A 21,526-nucleotide genomic window follows, 5' to 3' on the forward strand; every position below is an offset into this window, starting at 1 on the left:
AATGAATGAACAGCTTTTACCTAACTATATTCCAATACTGAGATGAGTAAAAATCGACTGAAATATGTTGAAATAAAATATTTTTGTATAAGCAACGTATTAAACTGCAAATTAACATTTATATGTCCTAATCATAAAAACGATGTTACATATGAAAGACAAGATGTCGTTTTTACTGTAAAATACTGCCACATCAAATAAGCTTGTTTGCTAAGATGTTATTATAGTGTTTGTTCGATTGTAGGCTATATTTATTATTATTTCCTTTATTTTAACCAGGAGAATCACATTGAGATATTTCTATCTCTTCTTCCAGAGAGACCTGGTCAAGACGGCGGCACAAAAAAAAAAAAAAAAAAAAAAATTCATACACAAGAATCATTGAAAAGGAATATCACAATTTACACATTCACAGACAACATTGATAAAAATGAGTCAAGGAAAACAGTTACAATTTCCTTTAAAACATTGAGTAAAAGACGTTTCAAAGAGGTCAAGGTTGGAAGTGCATCTAGCTTCAATACATTTTGTAGTTCATTCCAAGTCCAAGGAGCGTAAAAAGAAAAAGCACTTTTACCAAAATCTGACAATACCCTTGGGACTTTTAGCCGGAGGCGAGAGCTAGACCTAGTTTGATAGGTATTTGTATAATAGATTAAAAGATTTGAGATATGAGAAGGTAACTTACCTAAAAGAGCTTTTGCAATGAATAAGTACATATGTAGTTTTCTCCTTTGATGTAAAGATGACCAAGCTAAGGAATCATAAAGAATACAATGATGTGTCCGTGACTCTGCACCAGAAACAAAGCGTAAAGCAGCGTGATACACGCAATCTAATTTTCTGAGTAGAGTAGTAGCTGCATGCATATATAAGAGATCACCATAATCAATGATGGATAAAAAAGCACTCTCTACTAATTTCTTTCGGGCCTCAAATGGAAAACAATTTTTTGAGCGAAAAAAGAAGCCTAATTTTGGCCTAAGCTTCTTCAGCAACATATCAATATGTACATCGAATGCTAATCTTTCATCAAGCCCGATTCCTAAGTATTTATAGGAACTGACTCTTTCTAGAGGAATACCATTAGAGGTTGAGATTGAGATATCAGCTACCTTGGAACGGCCACGACTAAAAATCATATATTTTGTCTTTTTTGTATTTAGAACCAATTTTAACTGAGACAATGAATGCTGCAAAACTTGAAAAGCATTCTGTAAATGGTTCAAGGCTTGATTTAAAGTAGGTGCTGTTGTATGAATGATTGTATCGTCTGCATACAAATGCAGTTTCCCTGACTCTATTCCATTGCCTAAATCATTAATGAAGATAGAAAATAAAAGAGGGGCTAAAACAGATCCTTGGGGAACCCCGGTATTGACTTGAAGGAAAGGTGAGTTATAGTTTTCCACAGACACACATTGGGTGCGTTCTGAAAGGTAATTATCAAACCAGCTTAAGGCTGCTTCACTGAGGCCTATAGACTGAAGTCTCTGTAACAATAATTTGTGATCTACGGAGTCGAAAGCTTTTGATAGATCGACGAATAATGCGGCGCATGACTTTTTACTATCTAAAGAGGATATAATATCATTAGAGACTAGCATGGCTGCAGTAATGGTGCTATGTCCTGTTCTGAATCCTGACTGGTAATCATGAAGAATATTGTTAGCCGATAGAAATTGTTTTAATTGATTATTTATCAGTGATTCAAAAACTTTCGCTAAAACTGGCAATCTGGAAATAGGACGGTAGTTAGTTGGATCTAAGGGGTCTCCCCCTTTAAATAGTGGGGTAACCATTGCCGATTTCCACGATTTAGGTATAACATTAGAAACGAGACTTAAGTTAAATATAGAGGCTATAGGGTCTGATACGAGATTAGCGGCCACTTTTAGAAAATAAGGCTCGATTTGATCGAATCCTGCCTTTTTTTTATGTCTAAATTCGTTAGGGCATTGTGAACCTGCGCAATGGTTATGGGTGCAAAATTAAAAGATTCTGACGGGCAATATTGAATAGGATCAGCATTTAAGATATTAACACCCGAATTAGTGGCATCGGACGTGGAACCTACTGAAGTAAAATGATTATTAAAAGTATCTGCTATAACTTCTCTGCCCTTGACTACAGTGTGATTAACATTTAAATGCTCTGGAAATTTAAATAGTTGATTTGGTACTGAAGTTGACTTAATTAATTTCCAGAACTTTGTGGGATTATTTATATTTTCATTTATGGTAGACAAATAATAATCACGTTTTGCACTTTTGATTAATTTTGTGCATTTATTTCGTAACGCTCTGTAGGTGATCCAGTCTAGGGGATTGTTAGATTTCTTGGCCTTAACCCAAGCAGCATTTCTCTGTTTTATGGAGGTGGAAACGGTGTCTTTAAACCAAGGGTTATTTTTTCCACTTATCCTAAATCTTTTGACTGGAGAATGTTTATCACAAATTGATAGAAATATCAATTTAAAATAATCCCAAGCTAATGTAACATCAGGCATACTGGAAACTGCACCCAGATCACTATAGTAGAGATCGCGTAGAAAAGCTTGTTCATTAAAATGCTTAAAAGATCTTTTAAAAATATAACGTGGTGGATTTCTAGGAATTTTACAATTTCTCACACAGACAACTGCACAGTGATCACTAATGTCATTGCAAAAGACTCCAGATGCTGAATATCTGTGGGGAGCATTAGTTAAAATTAAGTCCAATAAGGTAGATCTGTCCAAATCCTTATGATTCATCCGAGTTTTTGAATTAATCAGCTGTAACAAACAATGAGAGTCACAGGTCTCCTTGAAGAGATCAGAAGATGGCGACAGCCAATCCCAGTTGAAGTCGCCAAGAATAATCAATTCATATTTAGTCCAATCATGAAAAAAGTCCGCAAGTAAAGTACATACCTCGCTTGAAGACGATGAAGGCGGGCGATAACAACCAACCACAATAATATCGGAGCCGGCAGCGAGATTTAATTTGAGTGCTAGAAGTTCGAGACCATTCGGTTTGCTGGTTGTCTGTATGCAGGAACAGTTTAAAGTGGATCTCACATAAATCGCAATTCCTCCTCCTTTTTTTACACGATCAGATCTGAAGACTGTATATGAATCGATATTGATCATATCATTTGTGACTGAGGCATTTAGCCATGTCTCAGTTATGACCATTATGTCTGCACCAGTCGTGTCGGCCCAAACTCGTAGAGAGTCCATTTTATTAATCAGACTACGCACATTCAAATGAAAGAAACGTAATCCATGAGAAGATTTGAGATCGTTGGGCATTTGTAATTGGGATAATGTTGGACCAGGGTTGGGGTGAACATTACCCGATAATAGAAGCAAGATGAAAAATAGCCATGATCTCCTTGCTTGGCCATCTGTGGTCGAACCTTTACAGCAGGTAGGCATTGCTCTGGCTGAATATCTCCCGTTCTCATGCAGCCACAAGCAGCGTAATCCACGCGGGACATCACCGGAAGCGAGTACCGAATCACGAGAAAGTTCTCTCCAAGATATCCGAAGCATCGGGCCATGCTCATTAGGCGATACCGGAGCAGTCCCGGCATACAAAAGATACCATTGCGGCCATAGACAGAGCGCAGTCACCTCGAGCTCACTCTGGCCACTTTCAGCGGTGTCCTCGACGCCTAAAGGTGCATCGATCCCCGATTTCCTCGAGGTCATGCAGCAGCACAGAAGAAGCACAAAGAGGGGTAAACTCATATTTAAGCGTTATCTGGCCGCGTGCATCAAGAAAAATAGAAAAATAAATAAAATAAATAAATATATATTCAAATAAGTAGCCTATGACTCTTTGATTAAACAGTGGAGGACAAAGGAAGAGAGCAAACACACACATCTACACACATGCCGCCATCTTGAATATATTTTCAAACTAATTAATCCGCAACTGTGAAATATGTATGATAAAATGTATACTTTAGTATATACAAAGAAAGATTACATTTGAAATATACTTAAAATTTTAATTGTTGTTGCAATTGTAACCTTTTTATTAAAAAATATATGTAGGCTACATATAAATAAATCTTAGGTAAATCTTAAAAGCTCAATATAAGCCTCCTCTTTAAATTATTTGTATTGTGTTTTATTAGTGACACATATGGGATATATTCCCAAACTTTCTGTAAAAACAGTATGATAATTAACTGCACAATTACTAGAAATTTTTACATTTGATATTATACAATTTGCAAGCACAATTTGCAAAATAAATAAATAATTGGAACTGTGAACCAATTTTGTATATATATATATATATATATATATATATATATATATATATTGTCATTCTTGTGGCTCAGTGACACACCTGAATGAAAGGGTCATTAGTATGCAGCCCCATTATGCGCTCATTATGCGGGCCCATTGTCTTCTCAGGTGTGAATCACAGCAGGTCACACCCCTGCGCATATTGCCTTTCCAAACAAAAAGTGTCATTTTTAAATTTAAACCAATCTATTGTTTTATGTGAATGATAAGGCAGGATGATTTTCAGATCATTTTGAAGAAAAAACTCTAGGCGACAACATCCATTAGTCAAAAGTCTTGTGGACACATATTTAGTATGTGTTTTGTGGCCTTATTTCAGAAACTTTAAGTTTTAGTTTTTTCAATAACCACGCATAAACAATATTCTCTCAAAAATACAAACATGTACATACATGTTGGTAACACATTATGGTAGCCCTGTTTGTGCTAAATAGAGTGAAATTACACCTTTGCCAGTAATATGTTTATAAGCAACTGAAGAAAGCACAAATGTCAGAGTATGTCAAAACATCTCAAGGACCCCAAAAACACCTTGGACCCCAGAGGGTTAAGTCTAATAACTTTTGAATCATAATGGGTAGAAACAAAATTCTTTTTTCCTCTGATTCCTGATTCCACCTACTGGTCCGGAGATATGAAAAATTGCTATTTTCGCTCATAACTTCTGAACGGTTTGTCCAAAAATCATAAAAGGGGTCTCGTTAGATTCAGGGCGTCATGCCGAGTCGACTGATAGCCAATTTTCCCAGATCGGCCATTTTGGCTGTCGGACATTTTGAATTATGTGCTAAAATGCTGTATTTTTTTAACACATTAACGAATTGTTACGAAACTCGGTATGGGTCATCAGTACGATGCCCTGAAGGAGCCTGAGAAGTTTCGAAACAGCGCCACCTAGTGGTAAAATTTATTTCTCAAATGCTTATAACTCTGGCTGTGGTTGACTTATTTTCACGGGAGTCATCTCGTTGAGGTCTTGAATGCTTGCCGAGTCCACAGATACCAAACATGCTAGGTTTTGACTTACGGTTTGTGTAGCGTTGTGATTTAGCGCTTAACCCTCTGGGGTCTGAGGTGTTTTTGGGGTCCTTGAGATGTTTTGACATGCCCTGACATTTGTGCTTATTTCAGCTACTTAAAACATACCATTTGCCAACATATAAATTTGCTGTATTCAGCACAAACTCTGCTACAATAATATGTGAGCAAAATGGATGTACATGTTTGCATTTTATAGAAAAAAAATATTATGCGTGGTTAGTACGTTTTGGGGGAAAAAATGTCACCGCAATAAGGCCATTTAACACATGCTGAATAGTTGTCCACAAGACTTTTGAGTTACTATTCTTGTAGGGTAGAATTTTTACTTCAAAATGAAGTGAAAATCATTCTGACCACTCTTTCACAAACAACAATATAATGATTTAAATTTCTTACGTCAGTTTTTGGTCAGCACTGCTGTATGTGTGGGAGTGTGAATGGCCATGAATAATGTGATTTACACCTGGGAAGACTAAAGGCACTCCCCCAATGGCCCAACAAGGTGCTGTGAGGCAGCCTGAACTAAGAATGATTCACTGATGAATAAAAAGTTAAAAAGAACAGCATTTATTAAAAATAGAAATCTTTCCTAAGAACGTAAAGACTTAAAGTCATTACTATCACTTAACACATCCTTTCAAAAAACAAACATAAAAAGACCAAACTTGTTTTTTTATATATATAAAAAAAGTGGACTGCCTGTTGCTTGCCTGCTTGTTTGCCTTGGCTCTCTTCGGAACTGGTGGATGGACGTGTTCATTGTCACATCTGTTATAAAAAAGAAAAAAGCATGAGCATGCTGATAACACAATCAAATAAACTGTATTATTATCATTATCAATCACTAATTGCCATGGATATTATTATTTTTTTTGTAATTTCACACAAGAATAGGTGTATATACTTTTATATACTTTTACATTATGACGATGTAAACACAATTAGGCTAAATTTCATCTGTAAAATATTACGTCTGTGCACTTACTCAGTATGATTCTCGATCGCACTGAGAACTGAACGACACCTGCGTGTCCCTCTGCGAGGTGCTGGCGAAGGAGAGCATGATGCAGACACATTCCTAAAAAAAAAAAAATAAAAAAAAATAAAAACTGTTAGCATACATTATCCAAAGTAAACTGATGGACAATTAATGGGTATGGATGCACAATGTATGTATATATCTGTTGATGGGCCATGGCCCATGGGACGGATAAATATCTGTTGATGGCCCATATAGACCGCACGCATTTAGTGATAGGACTACACGCAATGAACGGATCGTTCGCGAACGACACATCACTACATTTCAAACATTTACACCTGTATTCAGTTATTTACGCATGATATAGTGTCATAACCAAAACTGAACATTTAATTATATAAAAAATGTATTGTATTTAGACCTCTTTTACCAGAGCCTGAAATGTATTTCTCGTTATATAACCTAAGCAGTTATTCGCAAACAAAATAGGCTACATTACGCATAAGGCACTATTTTAGCATAAGTAGTGTCATAGGCTAACCAAAACTCAACATTTTTATATAAAAAATATATTGTATTTAGACAGTATCACATATTTTACCGGAGGCTGAAATATATTTCACTAAATCAATAGGCTATACCTAAACATGCAGTTATTCGCAAACAAAATACATAACGCATAAGGCAGTATTTTAGCATGATAATCAGTGTCATAAGCTAATCAAAACTATATATTTAATATACAAATATGTTTAGAGAGTAATATCACATTTAAAAAGTTTACACGAGCGAATGTTAGGGATATTGTGAGGCAATCTTTTCTGTAAGATGTCAAAAGCTAGGCAAAATATAGTCTGAAAATTCATTTGAGCTCTATACGATCAGAAAAGAAATTATAAAACACTAAACAACTTACTCCGAACTTGTAGGCCTATCCTCGGCGCGGGATCAATTCGTTCTTCAAAATGCAGCCGTTCCTTGTCCGAGTTATAATCTTCCTCTGAGGAAAAGTGAATTCTTCCTCGCTGTCCAGAATCATCTGAAGGGCCTTTTTGTCGGAATACCGTGCCATCCTCAAAACGCAATGAATCTATCAGTGAAGAAACTTCGTGTTTTTATGCCATTGATCGCTGGGCGTGTGCTATGCATAACGTTAGATCACCTATTTACCATGTGAAAAGCGATGGGGGCGTGGCGGCCTCAGCTAATTAAAGATAATGAACTGAGAACGAAAAAACTGTACCTCTCCTTGGTTTCAAACGGATTACATAAACTGGAAATATTTATTTTTTTAATAAATTACTTCATTTAAAAGAAGAGAATACAAGCTTTAAAAAGACACATGTCTCGTGTCTCTGTGGCAAGTATTGACTTAGTTACAGTTCATTTTTCGGACGCGTTTCAGAATGGACTTCACTGACAGAGAGAACGCAGAACGCGCATCATGTTTATTTTTCTTTATTAGGCGAAAAGCACAACACTTTGTTTTTATTGTGAGGTTCCACAAAAAAATACAAACTTAACAGGATCGAATGATGTACAACACTTATATGTAAGATCAAAATCAACAGAGTAATTTGAGTCTCTTTTGCACTGATAAGGAAAAAAGTGAGCTGGTATCGCCGGCGATACCGCCGACCCCAGAGGGTTAAAAAACATTTGCCGATATCTTCGAAACCGCTAGTCCGATCGAGACGAAACCACCGTCAGAAGTTTGGTAACATAGGTTGATAGCTATATGCTAATACCCAAATGCCAAAATATTGATAGTAAGGGGTAGTAAAATTCAATCAAAGTCACGTGTCAGTCATTTTTTACGTGTTTTTTCATATAAATGTCTATAACTCTGAAGCGAATTGAGATATTTTCACCAAATTTGGCACACACATGTATGGGCTCATTCTGAGGACACATGAAAAAAATGGTGGGATTTTGCCTCTTGGTGGCGCTATAATAGAACAAAACATGAAATTCCCATTGACTACAATACAGTTTTGTGATGTAAAATGCTGTACTTAACAAATGCATTGCTGTAACATTATGAAACTCAGAATTTGCCACCAGCACTATCCCCTGAAGGTAGTTCAAATTAAATTTCCAAAAATGCTAATAACTTTTGAAAAAATATGCCTATTGTAATGACATGATACCAAGATTGACGTATTTGGACGAATTTCCTGTCCGCCATCTTTATTTACTTTCAAAACCTTCTTTTTCGAACTTCTCCTAGACCATTCGTCCGATTTTCACCAAAATCGATTCATATCATCTCCAGACCATGCGGACTAAAAGTTATGAATTTCGTGACGATAGACAAAACCGTTTTCGTATACCGCAGCAGCAACGTTGAGGCATGCTGCTAAAATGACTATTAAGTCTTTATCTCTGCAATGCCTTGACATTTTGACCCCAAACTTTGTATGTGTCATTGTCACCTCACTCTGACCACATCAAATTGATTTCAGAACTGCGCCACCTATTTGTCGAAAGTGATAAACCATTAAATCATCTTAAAAGTTACTGTATATATGATTTTTCAGCCATTTTGCCAAAATTCTCTTAAAATATCTTTAATTGCTCCTTGCTGCAGTTGGTCTGCCACTCCCACCCATGATGGCATCTGTTGCCGCTTCTTGCGCTTGGCCCCGGTAATGGCGGCTTGCAGCTATATTTTATTACGTGTTCGCTATTCAAACGCAAATATTGAGACAAGCCATGCCAACGCCCACATCAGCTGGATAAAACATCCAGTTTAATAAGAATATTGTACTTTACCTCGTCTTGCTGCGCTGTGAGGAATAATACTATCGTAATAATCCTGGAAAAGTTACCTCAGAAGTGCTGGTAGTTTCATTTCGAGGAGCACAGATTCAGCTGATGTAGTAAGTTATTTATTCTTAAGTGCTTTGTTCTAATCGCGTTATTGAATAGTGTCTGTAAACTCCACAAAGACTGTTTAAAGGGTAACTAAACCCTAAACCAGTGTTTCTCAAACTTTTTCTGCCATTCCCCACTTTGAAGGTAGGGAAGGGTTTGTGCCCCACCTGTCCCCATGCAATTGCCCCCAAAAAATGTTAATAAACTAGACTTTAAGTTAAAATGTATTTTATTAACATGACATTTTAAAAACATAAACATGACAGTAGATAAAAATAATAATGCATTGTGTTTGTATTTTGCCTCTGATAACATCAAATTCAGAAACGGAGAAAACAAAAGTGTGGTCTAGTTGTACTTTGCTTTATTTTGTCACTTCGCAAACTGCATGCAAAAAGAACAAACAAAATTGAAAAAGAATAATAATAATCTCAGGGTTTTTCCTGGCTCAAAACGAGGCGGAGGTGGTAAAATCCTAGTAGGCCTACGTATTTTAGGTATTTTTTGTTTTAAAGATAAATGAATAAATCTGGTGCACTTTGAAAGTTCAAAATTAAGTGATTAACTATTTAATGTCTGCAATGAGCCTGTTTTGTAGTAGGCTACACATATTTTCTGAGCCAGAGACGGAGAGCGCTCACCGCTTGACATCACAACTATTCAGTGTTTTCAACCACATAATGTTTATTTTAGGTTTCAGACATTTAAATTCACATAACTAAGTTACTAAAAAAGAAATACATTTAGAGTTTGTCCAATACACACTTATGTCTATGGAAGCGGCAATAATATTTATTATTAAATATTTATTTCCATTATAATTAGACGACACGTATTATTCATATCAAATACACATTGTGTAAGTAACTTTCAAGTTTACTCTATGCTTTACCCAGTTCACTGGCCACTTACGTTACTTTCATGTATTTCGGGAGACGTGGATAAATTGACGTAAACTTGTTAAATCCAACGGATCCGAATCTCTAAAATGCGGCATAAACTAACGCCCATCGCATATAGCTCAACTAAGGTGTTTAAACAACAAAACACATCCACTTGCTCATATTTGACAATCAGAATATCAGATATTTCCTGCCTTAGCCAACAAATGTGTGAAATAAAAGCAGATAATCAGTCATTCAGCGCTTGTGGCTGTGGTGTGACAAGCAATGACGTGTCACCATGGAAACCATAATAAAGGTTCTAAACCTTTCGATCTAAATAACGGGCGCCTCTAAAAACTTCTAAACTTGCATGTGAAAAGGTTAAGTAAGGCTTACATTTAAATGTGTCGTTGTTTTGAGTTTATGCTCAATAAATAAAGGAATTAATAGAGATGGGCACAAACATTACCACATTTTCTCCTGTTTGTCGCACCCCACTTGTCATGTTTCTATTCCCCACCAGTGGGGCGCGCCCCACACTTTAAGAAACGCTGCCCTAAACCAACTTTTTTTAGTTAATGATCTGTAAGAATGGGGCTTTATTAGTGCTGGTCATTGATTCGAGTAACTTTTTTGACATTTGGGTATAAAGTGTTTTAATTCTACAATATATGGTGTAAAAACGTCTGAGTGCTGCCCTCTTCAGTTTGAACGGTGGCTACTGCAGTTGAATTTTCCTATTGGATGTTTGCTGTGCTTTGTGACGTAAGCGGTGAGAGCTGACGTAAGCAGGTTCCAGCTCACCACGCCCTTGGTACGAGCTTACCACGCCATTGGCAGTATAAAAACCACCTTGTTTCGTCAAAACCACTGCGAGTCAAGAGTTGGAATTACGAGTATTGAAAACGATCAGGATAGAGTATTTTAGCATCTATTTAGCATAGCATTTATATAGTTATTTAGATTAATTTGTCTAGCCTAGTTAGTTAGTTAGTAGCATAGTACAGTTAGGATAGCTTCAAGTTAGCATAGATTTATCTGTATTTAGTACAGTGGTCAGGATGGTAATGGAATAGAGGTGGAAATGGGCTTCTCCACACAGCTCGCGCCGAAGAGCGACGCAGTGCCAAACACTGCTCCTCCTGCATGGACTCCACCGCGCAGCGGCGTCTTGATGTGAGTGATCATGTATATTTTAATCACAATTTATGGTTAGACTAAAGTTAATCCTCTGGGGTCGACAAACGCGCCGGCGCATTTTGCTGGATTTTTTCACATAGCGGCAAAATATCAATATGAATATATGCCTACATGCCTACAGAGAGCGCGCGCTATTGACATCAACTCGACAAAACTCATCAGATGCCGATCGCGATGCGGGAGTTAAGACCGCACTTTGCGCCAGCGGCTTGAATTGATATGGCCCTGTGTCCACAGACAATTCACAACTCCTCCACTTCAGGTGAAGGTGGGGGAGAAAAGTCCTCGACTTCAAATGACCGCTCTGTTGCAAAGCTACTTGCGTCACTCCAGTCACTCTCCATTTTAGAGTCTGACAGCAGCTGTCACTGCGGGTCTCAGGTGCACGCAAAAGTCTCAGATGCACGCAAAAGTTGTTTTAGTGTTTAGTTACCCTTTAAAGACCTTCAACTTACCAGCAAGTGTTGACAGAAATGTGTGCTACATCCGTGCAGTGTTGCGTTTCACTCTGCCTCTGTTTGTTTCCATTGACAATGGGCTCAAATAAGCTGGTAAGGCGTTGCCATATGGCAACAATTAATTTCTACTCATTTCCTTGTTATTCAGGAAAAAAAATACATATTGCACTATGGGAATTAAAAGGGCAGGCCTTAAGGTAGCCAATGATGTGCTGTTTTTAAGTCAATAGTAGCATCAGCTCTTCCATGTAATGAGAGTGATGATGAGTTAGCCAAATGATTGGGAATGATAGGAATTGAATGATAGGGATCTACTTATTTTTGGTTTGAATGAGTTCCAAGTATATAAATCTATCTTTTTTTTTTTTTTTTTTAAATGTGCAATTAAATAGAAAAGAAAATCATAATTTTTTAGAAAAATATTTTTGATATGTATGATTGAAGCTATTTCATGTAATAAAAAACTTATTTGAAAAAATATTCCATGGTTAGAACATAATGAACACCATAGAGGGCTAATTACAACAAAAACAGTACTTGCAAGAGATTATTTATCACTAAATGTATTTCAAAGATATCAAAATGAGTTTGCATTGAACAGTGGCACAAAAAATAATTATCATACATTTTTTCAATTTTTTTATTTTAACACTGAATATATTGCATTAAAAGACACAAACCAAAAATATACACTAAGTATTCCTAGTGACATTACCTAAACTTGTCAGATGTCTTAATGTTTTTAAAGGTGCTTCCTGTGCTAGATTATCCAGAGCTATTCCATGAAAGCGGAGAAAATGCCAGCCTTCCTTAGCTGTGAGGTCCTCTGCACCTTTGGCTAAATAAAAGTCTAAAGAGGGCTTGTTCCAATCCAGTACAGAGAACTGTAAACGCACACAATGCTGCTCTTTGGCCACCTATACAGTAAAAAACAAAACTGCATTTACTATTTTACATTAAAAACACACTGCTCAATAGCTGATACAACAAAGTTTGTTTAACCACAACATATGTACAATAAAATGTAATACCATGATGCAAAATGTTATCCAGATAATATAGAATTATATATAAAAAATATTTCTAAAAACTCACTTTGGCAACAGTTGCCATTAAAGCCTTTCCAATGCCTTTACCTGTAGCATAACCAGAGATGAGTGAGTCAACACACAGTTCTGCATTTTGGTTCAAACTCTGGGTCACTAAGAATATATACACACCTCTGTACTCTGTCATCACATACAGATCCTCCATATACACAGTCCTTCCTTTCCAGGTGCTGTACGTATAGAAGAAGAGAGCATAGCCAACCTTAGTGTGTCCTGTGGAAAACCAGCTACAGTAAGAATACTTGTGAAGACTATATATTAAAAAAAAATCCTAAAATGTCATTGTACTCCACTCACTCTGTGTTTATTATTAATTATTATTAGTGTAATGCATCCTGATTTAAAAAAAATTCTTTATGCTTTTACTATTCTTTTGTCTATGCTCTCATTATTCTTTAATCCCTCCCTGCTTTGAACAATGACTGAAACTTTGTATTACTGGCACTTCTCGTGTTTATTGCCTTCTTATGATTAATTGCTAGTTGTACTTGTCCTCAACTGTAAGTCCCTGCTAAATTAATAAATGTAAATGTGATGAGAGATCTTTTTTGTCTATATTGAATGCAACTAAAATATCTATTGATAAAATAACAAACATATAAACTACATTTAATGTAATAGGTTATATCAGGTAAACCAAAGATTTTAAGTTATTGTTTTCCATATATTCCTACCCTGTTTTCTCTGCACATTATGTCATTTTTGGTCTTCTAGGAGTCATTATTACCATCTTTAGACATGTGCTCCTCAGGTACCTCAGCTACAAGACACTGGTAAAAAGGATTGGGGCCAAATCCATCCCTCTCCAACTCTAAAAGAAAACAAAGAAAACCAGTAGAACCAGACTCTAATTAGTAAGCAACATGTGGCTTCATTTTGGCTGTAATAACAATAAAATAATGGGTCAGCTTTTTGAAAACCTTTATGGGATATCTTCACTTGGTCAGGCATCTTTTCATAAACAGCCAATTCCTACAATAAAACATACACAGATAATCGCAACTCATTTTGCATTCAACAATCATTGGGTGTGCATCTCAATCAGCTCCCTCATTCAGTATTCAGGGCACTTATGTCTGTCGGCCATGTCGGTCTGTTGGCTGTCTCAATCGTAAAAATCCTAGCAGTGCACTGAAACATTCGCTACCTTAAAAGTCAATGCACCGTGAAAACCAGAGAGCATCGACTTAATGGAAGTTCTGGAGTGCAAATCATAATTCACGTGAGCATAATCACTGCAACACATTATTTAATTATATTTTAGCATACACATACATCACTAGACAGGTAATGAACATAATCTAGGTAACATTTATAATTTATTTACAGTTGAAATGTTGCACACACTGTAAGACATTTCATGTTAGTTTAACTTGGAATTGGAACCTGCTGCCTTGAAAATCGAAGTTCACTCAACTTGAAGACTGCCTTTGTTTCAACTTAGAAATTAAAGTTAATGAGCTAATTAAAGGCACGCACACTATGCAAGAATTGAAACTTAATATAACAGCTTCAAAGTCATTTCGGTGGTAAACAAACTCGAATCATTCTGGTAGTAAAGTTTGGGGGGGACGCCGCTGGAAAAACCAGCAATGCAAGTTTGAGAGGAGCGCCCCCGGCAAAACTCGCGAGAATGACGACATGCTTTACGGCAACGACGTCACACACATCAACAACAACATTTTAAGCACGAAGACACTTGTGCGCATTTCAGACGTGATACTCGACGATGGAAAAAGCAAAGAAAACGCGGTCGGAAGAGACTAGGAAAAGGAAAAGAGAATCTGAGGAGTGAGAAGTTTCTCAGAATCAGAATCAGAATCCCTGAGAAGTGAGGAACCGGACAAGAGTCCCACTCGGTCGGGCTTTCACTTGTTGGCGCGAGCTAAAAAGCAGCACTGGATGCAACAGTGATGCTGACCTGGCGATCTTGTTGATGGACTAGTAAGTAAATCTTTTTGTGTGCATTTTATTTTGTGATTTCACCGGAATGAATAGAGAGTCTCTGCAACAGCGATAGATTGAAGAGCGCATCCGAGTGAAGACTGCGCGCACGCCGCCACAAGAGACACTATGTATGTATCCTTGACACTGATAGCAGCGGACACGAGCGCTCAGGTTGAGTTCAAAAACACATTTTAGCGCTAGATCTCTTATTTAAAGGCACACTATGCAAGATTTGTACCTTAATATAACAGCTTCAAAGGGGTATCAGGCCGTGAGTGCAGAGACCAGTCTATGGCAGACGCTCTGCGTGAGTGGTATTTACGACAGTAACGTTAAATACAAGTACTCCACAGCGACTCTAGGGGTCGCTGTTTGACAAAAACGGAATTCCTGCATAGTGTGCCTTTAAGTGATGATTGGTCATTATTGAAGACACCTGATGTTAACAAGCAGAATCTGTCACGGGATGGTCTAAAGTGAGACGAGGATACAATTGCAGAGTAAGGTGGTGTTTATTAAATAATAACAAAATAAAAACAAACTATAAACAAAACTACCCCATGGGGTAAAACAAGAGAAGATTCAGGCGGAAACAGGAACCACGAGGGAACAGGAAACTTGGACAACGAACCAGCACAGGACTACAAACACAGGGAGGCTAAATAGGGGAACAAACAAAGGAGGGTAACGAGAAGGGCAGGTGGGACAAATTAAACAATAATCAGATAACAAGATGGGAGGGGCTAGACAATAGACATGAGAGCACATGGCACAAAGGAAACACATGACAAGCCATGTGCTCACAATAAACAGAACTAGAACAGAAGAACATGACAAACCGGGAATTTCAGAGCTCTGTCACCAACTAAGATAAAACTAGACAGAAGTGACAGAACCCTGACAGAATCACTGAAGGAGAAAATCACAATTTTTAAGTCACCATTATGGAGATCAGTGCTAGCTTTAGTTGGGCTCTTGACCCTTACATTGATAACTTTAGATTTTGTTTGGCTGCTGAAACTGAGTGGTGAACAGCCAGATAAACACAGAGAAAAGGTGATCTGATGGTGTTGGTTGTGTTTTACCAGAATCATCATTTGAACTGAATCACTGAACTCATTTAGAGCCTAATCTCTGACCTAGATTTATATTGTTAATTACAGCATCACAGTGATTCTACAGCATAAGATCCAGAATTTTCAATTTAATCCAAAAGATTTCCTAAAAGTTGTTCTGATAAAAGAAATCTTTCTTTTAGGCACACACAGACATCTATAATCAGTGTATGAATCTCAACAATGGTGACAAACAATTAGGAAAATTATTCAATTAGGTAAAGGAAATTACTAAGACAAATCAGATCATAATGTATTTATACCACAATGCATGATGAGAGCCATGAATGAGTTTTGAATGGTGGCACCCAGAATGCACGGCAACATGCTTTTTTATTGTCACCATTGTTGAGATTTACAGGCTGATTATTGATGTCAGTGTGTCTAAATTAGGGATGTCACGGTACCAAAATTCCAGTAGTCGGTACCGATACCATTAAAATGTTACGGTTCTCGGTACCAATTTCGGTACCACAGCAAAATCAGTTTGAACTATTTTTTCTTCTATAATTTATTTAACTATTTGAAAAAAATATATATATATTCAATTCAATTCAATTACTTTATTATTTATGATGGTAAATTTATGAAAGGATTGAAGGCTACATGCTGTTTAAACAAAAATATTGATGATATTGAGAAATATTGCTTATAAAAAAAGTCAAGTGAAAAATAAGCAACCTTCTATGCACACATTATTATTATTAGTAGTAGTATCTTTAATTAATGGAGACGTAGTTAAATCTATTGTACAGTAGCCTAATATAATTATTTCTGTCAATTTCTTTAAGTTAAACCAAACTTTTATTTTGACAGTTTGCCGTGAAGACCTTTTGAGTTTCTGTGCGTGTATGATATGACGATAGTTTTTCTCAAATGAAACGGTTAAGTAAAATGCTCATGAAGTGACTCTCGGAGATGAATGGAATCATGTCATCATATCGTGAGGCAGCAGAGACTGAAAACAGCGCGAGCGTCACGTCGTGCTTCAGTGTGTGTGTGTGTGAGAGAGGTAACGTTTAATGAAACCGTGCGTCTGCGCCGTTCATTCACACAGAGACAAGCAGAACATGAAGGGTTCATATTTAAATAGTCTTTTTGCAGTGTAATATACACAGACACCACATCAGCAGCGCCGCTGGTCGCCATGTCTCAGCGCTTTCATGAAGAGGACGCAACTTCACACCCTGTCACGGAACACACACAGGAGGCTGAAAATCCAAATGCAGTAATTTTAATTTAAAGGGCAATCCAAACTCATAGTCATCCAGGCAGGGGTCAAAATCCAAAACAATCCAAACACGAACACAAGCACAAAACCAGCAACACGAAAGCAGACCAGGAAGTGGTGTGACATTATACAACGACTCCGTACACATACTAACACAGACAGGGAATATATACAAATATCTAACAAGACTAACACAGAACAGCTGGGAACAATGATTACGGGGAACAGCTGAGTGCAATGAACTGATGAGTGACAGTGACAGACAGAATGCTGGGAATTGAAGTCAAATGTGAAGGATACCGTGAGAACGAGGACCTCTAGTGATAAACAAGGGAACACCACCAAACACTGTGACACACCCTTCGTGCATGCGCATCCAGAACCGGGTTGGTACCACCGGGACTTGGTACCGTGACGTTAAAAATTTTTTAGTACCGACTTGGTACCGAAGTACCGAATATTTTGACAACACTAGTCTAAATAAGATATTTTTTCAAAGGGTTTCGATCAGAACAACTTTTAAGAAATATTTTGGTTTATATTGAAAATGCTGATAATTGTTTGCTATAAAATCACAGTGTTGCTGTAATCAACAACGTAAAGAGTCTCTAAATTAGTTTGGTGATTCAGGTCAAGTGATGATTATGTTAAAACACAACCAACACCATCAGATCACCTTTTCTCTTTTTTTATCTGGCAGCTAAACAAAATCTAAAGTTATAAATGTAAGGGTCAAGAGCCCAACTAAAGCTAGCACTGATCTCCATAATGGTGACTTAAAAATAGTGATTTTCTCCTTCAGTGATTCTGCTTGTTAACATCAGTTGTCTTCAATAATGATCAATCATCACTCAATGAATCACTTAATTAGCTCATTAACTTTAATTTCTAAGTTGAAACAAAGGCAGTCTTCAAGTTGAGTGAAATTCGATTTTTCAAGGCAGAAGGTGAACTTGAAGTTAAACTAACATGAAATCTCTTACAGTGCATGTATGTGGGTCAATGACAAATAAAGCTTCAAAAAAAGGTATTTTTTAAAAATCTTTTTAAAATTGATATAATGCATATTTTTGAGTCAGGAAAAATATGTATAAACAAGCTTCAATAGTTAACATAATTTTATTTATAAGTGAAATCTTAGCCTTAGAAAGACCCTTAGAGTGTCTACATTGCCTAACACATTATTATTTTGTGGTTGTGCATTTCATTCATATTAATTTATAATTATTGCATTCTAGTTGCCTTATATTTAGAATCTTTAGCATCTGATTGTACTTTTAAAAGATAGAAAAATAATCATACAAGTATACCAGTCAACTCAAATCAAGCCACCTTTATTATTATTTTTACAATACTGGTTGTTTGAAAGCAGCTTTACAGTGAGAACAGGAAATTAATGCAACAAAGATTGTTTTGGCTGTACAGGAAAGTCAAGAAAGTCATTGTCCAGTTTAAGTAAGTTGCGTTGATTCATTTCCATTGTAAAAATCATTAGTAAATGCATTCAATATATTGTATACAATAACTATTCATAATCTAGTTTCCAGAGATTTAAAGATTTAAGATACCAAAATATAAAATAATATTTATTATTTGACTGAAAATGAATTCAAACGAAATAGGTTTTATAGATACATCCCATTAAATTTATCAAATTATTTTAAAAAGAAATTATGCACTTGGACATAAAATACATGCACGTCGTGCAATAACAAGCCAAGTAGGCTATTTATCATAAAGTTCTTCAAATAAAATTTACAATAAAGTCAGGAAGATATTGCTGTTGTTCATAAATACCAGTTGTGATGTACAATGAGGACGTTGTCACCGGAAATAGAATCACCAGTGTCGTGAGCCAGGGTCCTTACTACTGTCCTTACCAGTGTCCGAATTCGTGTACACAATTTGTGATAGGCTATAGGCCTACAGATTCGCGACCTAGGAAGCTATAGGATCTGGATTGAGACGCACCCACTGTCTTTTAAACACACACGTAACAAACCATGCATGGTGTTTGCTCACCATAATCATGCGTTCTATATCTTTGCAGTCTTCAGGTTTGGCTGGACATATTGTAAACTCCATTTTGCACAAGTCAACTAGCGTTTTCTGGTTTCCTGCACTACCTTTGACCAGTGACTAAAAAGCCGACTGAAGGCTACACGCGTTCGTCCTACGGTTCGTCCACCAGAGAGCAGCGAGACGTGTGTAAAATGTGTTCAAGAGCGTCATATATCACAAATACTGCGCAGCCTATTGGCAACACATGTTCGAATCACATACTTTATTGTCTTCATTTTCAATAAATATTGTCTTCATCTTCATTTGATTGAATACAATAAATAATACATAATAGATAGATAGATAGATAGATAGATAGATAGATAGATAGATAGATAGATAGATAGATAGATAGATAGATAGATAGATAGATAGATAGATAGATAGATAGATAGATAGATAGATCTGTTATTTACTTTAACCTTATTCAGCCATTTGATTTGTGGCATCACTGTGTCATATGACAGCTGAAGTCATCTGTAAAGGACAGAGTCCTGGGTTGTTGGCACACAATCACGCAAAAGTTAAATATTAAGTTTTTGTTAGAGTAAATATGCTGTGATTGGAAAGTTCAAAAAGAATAGACAGCACTGAGCAATAAGAGGGGAATAATATAGGGGAATACCAATATCGGAAAATTTGTCTCCCACACCCCTTTTCCAAGTTTCTTTTTGACACAATAATGATTATAGGCTACATTTAAGTTTGCTTCCCACTATCATATGGTTTGGGAAAAAGTTGTATAGCACACAAGATGTAGCTACTAATAGCTTTTTTATTTATTCCAAAGACAAATGCTTTGGACAGAGATTGTATTTTTTTAATTTTTCAATCCCTCCCAACCCAGAACAAACTACCTTAGATGATTAAACAATAGTAATTATTTAAACAGTAATGTTAATTAATAGTACAAAAGTACAAAAGATAATGAAAATAAATAATATTAATAATAATGAGACAAAAATAAAATAAATAGGCAACAATAGTAAAATAATGACAATTTAAAAAAAAATAGTTGGATACCACAATCGACAATCAAAGAGTAACAATGATACAGCAATAGCTTTTTAATAACATTTTGCAATCCATGGAAGAAAGAAAATCTTTCTTTGAAATCCTTGAAATCCTTCAAAAAGAGTTTGAAGGAACATTAATGGCCTATTTATAAATGGGTGAACTATTGGCTACTTTAGGCTATTTCCTGGCTTAAGACTACACCTTTTTAATCTAACTGAGTAGGCAATTCAGAAAATGTGATTCAACTGACTTCAGCTGAATAATGACACTAATGTCTTTTTTTTTACTGCATGATTGAATGTTTGCACCATCCTGTTTATCACTGTAAAGCTGCATAATCTGTATAAAGCCCTATATGTAAATAAAGGTGACTTGACATTTCTAAGAATAAGATTTTTTTCATGATCAACGTAGGTTTATCACATTTCCTTCCTCAATTTAGGCATTTCTAGCATATTGTGTGCGTATTAGCAGCACGCCCACCTCACTCAGCTCATAGAAAGAGCCGCCCCATTCAGTGCAAAGACCCTCTTACACGAGCAGCTGAATCCACTGACGAAGAAGTGACGGGAGGGGATATGCTTAATAAAACAGGCGTATAGTTACTAAATTTTATGTATACGGATTTATATTTAACGTTTTATTCAGATCAATCTCAGCTTTTCATCCTTGGTTCAAATACTGCGGTGAAGAAGAAATAGGTTGAACACGCACGTATCCGCGGTAAGTGTTCTTGCTCACTTTATAGCGGTTTGTTTCCTGATCAACTTGACATATTGTGAATATCAACTCATTAACATCTGTAATATACATTTAAACCAAGACCAGGTATTAATTTAGTTTTCCTACTGAATTATTAATTCTCCATAAGGTTTTCAGAATAGACCCAGCCAGTTCTCTTTCATCATCTCGTGTTCGAGATCCACCTATGGGAAGGGCATCCGTACCTGACCTCTGCAGAAGCATCCAATTGCACCAAGTCTGGCTAGACAGACAGAAGCGCGCAGCCAATGCCAGGTAAGGCCCCGCCCCCTACCTGAAGGCATATAACGCCTGCAAGCACTGCTATTCTCCAGTTAACATTCGCTTCTCGCAATCTCTGCACATACACAGTTCGATTGGATTACACTGTTCACTTTCGTGTCTTCAGGAGGACATATCGACTGATCAGCCACCGCCAGACGTGACAGTCGTTTTTCAACCTATCAGCTGTGTTCTGCATCTGGAGCCGCCCGCGCTCTCGCCGTTCTCTCCACCTCCTCCTTCCACGGCTGCCCGCCACGGATTTTTCCGAGTTC

At 36.7% G+C, this 21,526-nt stretch overlaps 2 protein-coding genes across 2 annotated transcripts in view; both read right to left on the reverse strand.

Annotated features, from left to right (window-relative positions):
* LOC130071111 (piggyBac transposable element-derived protein 4-like) overlaps positions 1 to 6,419 on the reverse strand; it is a 59,273-nt gene extending 52,854 nt beyond the window's left edge. Inside the window, exon 1 of the mRNA XM_056235734.1 lies at positions 6,333 to 6,419. The gene's annotated coding sequence lies outside the window, so the exon portion shown is untranslated. The remainder of the gene's footprint in view (positions 1 to 6,332) is intronic.
* A 6,021-nt stretch (positions 6,420 to 12,440) lies between these two features.
* On the reverse strand, positions 12,441 to 19,352 carry sat2b (spermidine/spermine N1-acetyltransferase family member 2b). Its single transcript, XM_056235747.1, has 6 exons — positions 19,173 to 19,352; positions 13,778 to 13,829; positions 13,585 to 13,668; positions 12,969 to 13,070; positions 12,844 to 12,884; positions 12,441 to 12,665 (listed from the first exon to the last, which is right to left on the reverse strand). The coding sequence occupies exons 1-6, from the start codon at positions 19,233 to 19,235 to the stop codon at positions 12,441 to 12,443; spliced, it is 567 nt and encodes a 188-aa protein (XP_056091722.1). The 5' UTR covers positions 19,236 to 19,352.
* Between the last annotated feature and the right edge of the window lie 2,174 nt (positions 19,353 to 21,526).

Source organism: Rhinichthys klamathensis, unplaced genomic scaffold (assembly GCF_029890125.1).
Source record: "Rhinichthys klamathensis goyatoka isolate OS25496 unplaced genomic scaffold, OSU_Roscu_1.1 h1tg000019l_1, whole genome shotgun sequence".
In the NCBI taxonomy this organism is placed as follows: domain Eukaryota; kingdom Metazoa; phylum Chordata; class Actinopteri; order Cypriniformes; family Leuciscidae; genus Rhinichthys; species Rhinichthys klamathensis.

Excerpts from the sequence above, each read along its gene's own strand:
- sat2b (XM_056235747.1), bottom strand. The coding sequence starts at position 19,235 with ATGGAGTTTACAATATGTCCAGCCAAACCTGAAGACTGCAAAGATATA. Across the intron at positions 12,885-12,968 it reads TGTGATGACAGAGTACAGAG|GTAAAGGCATTGGAAAGGCT; the intron begins GTGTGTATATAT and ends GTTATGCTACAG. Across the intron at positions 12,666-12,843 it reads TAATGGCAACTGTTGCCAAA|GTGGCCAAAGAGCAGCATTG; the intron begins GTGAGTTTTTAG and ends TTTACTGTATAG.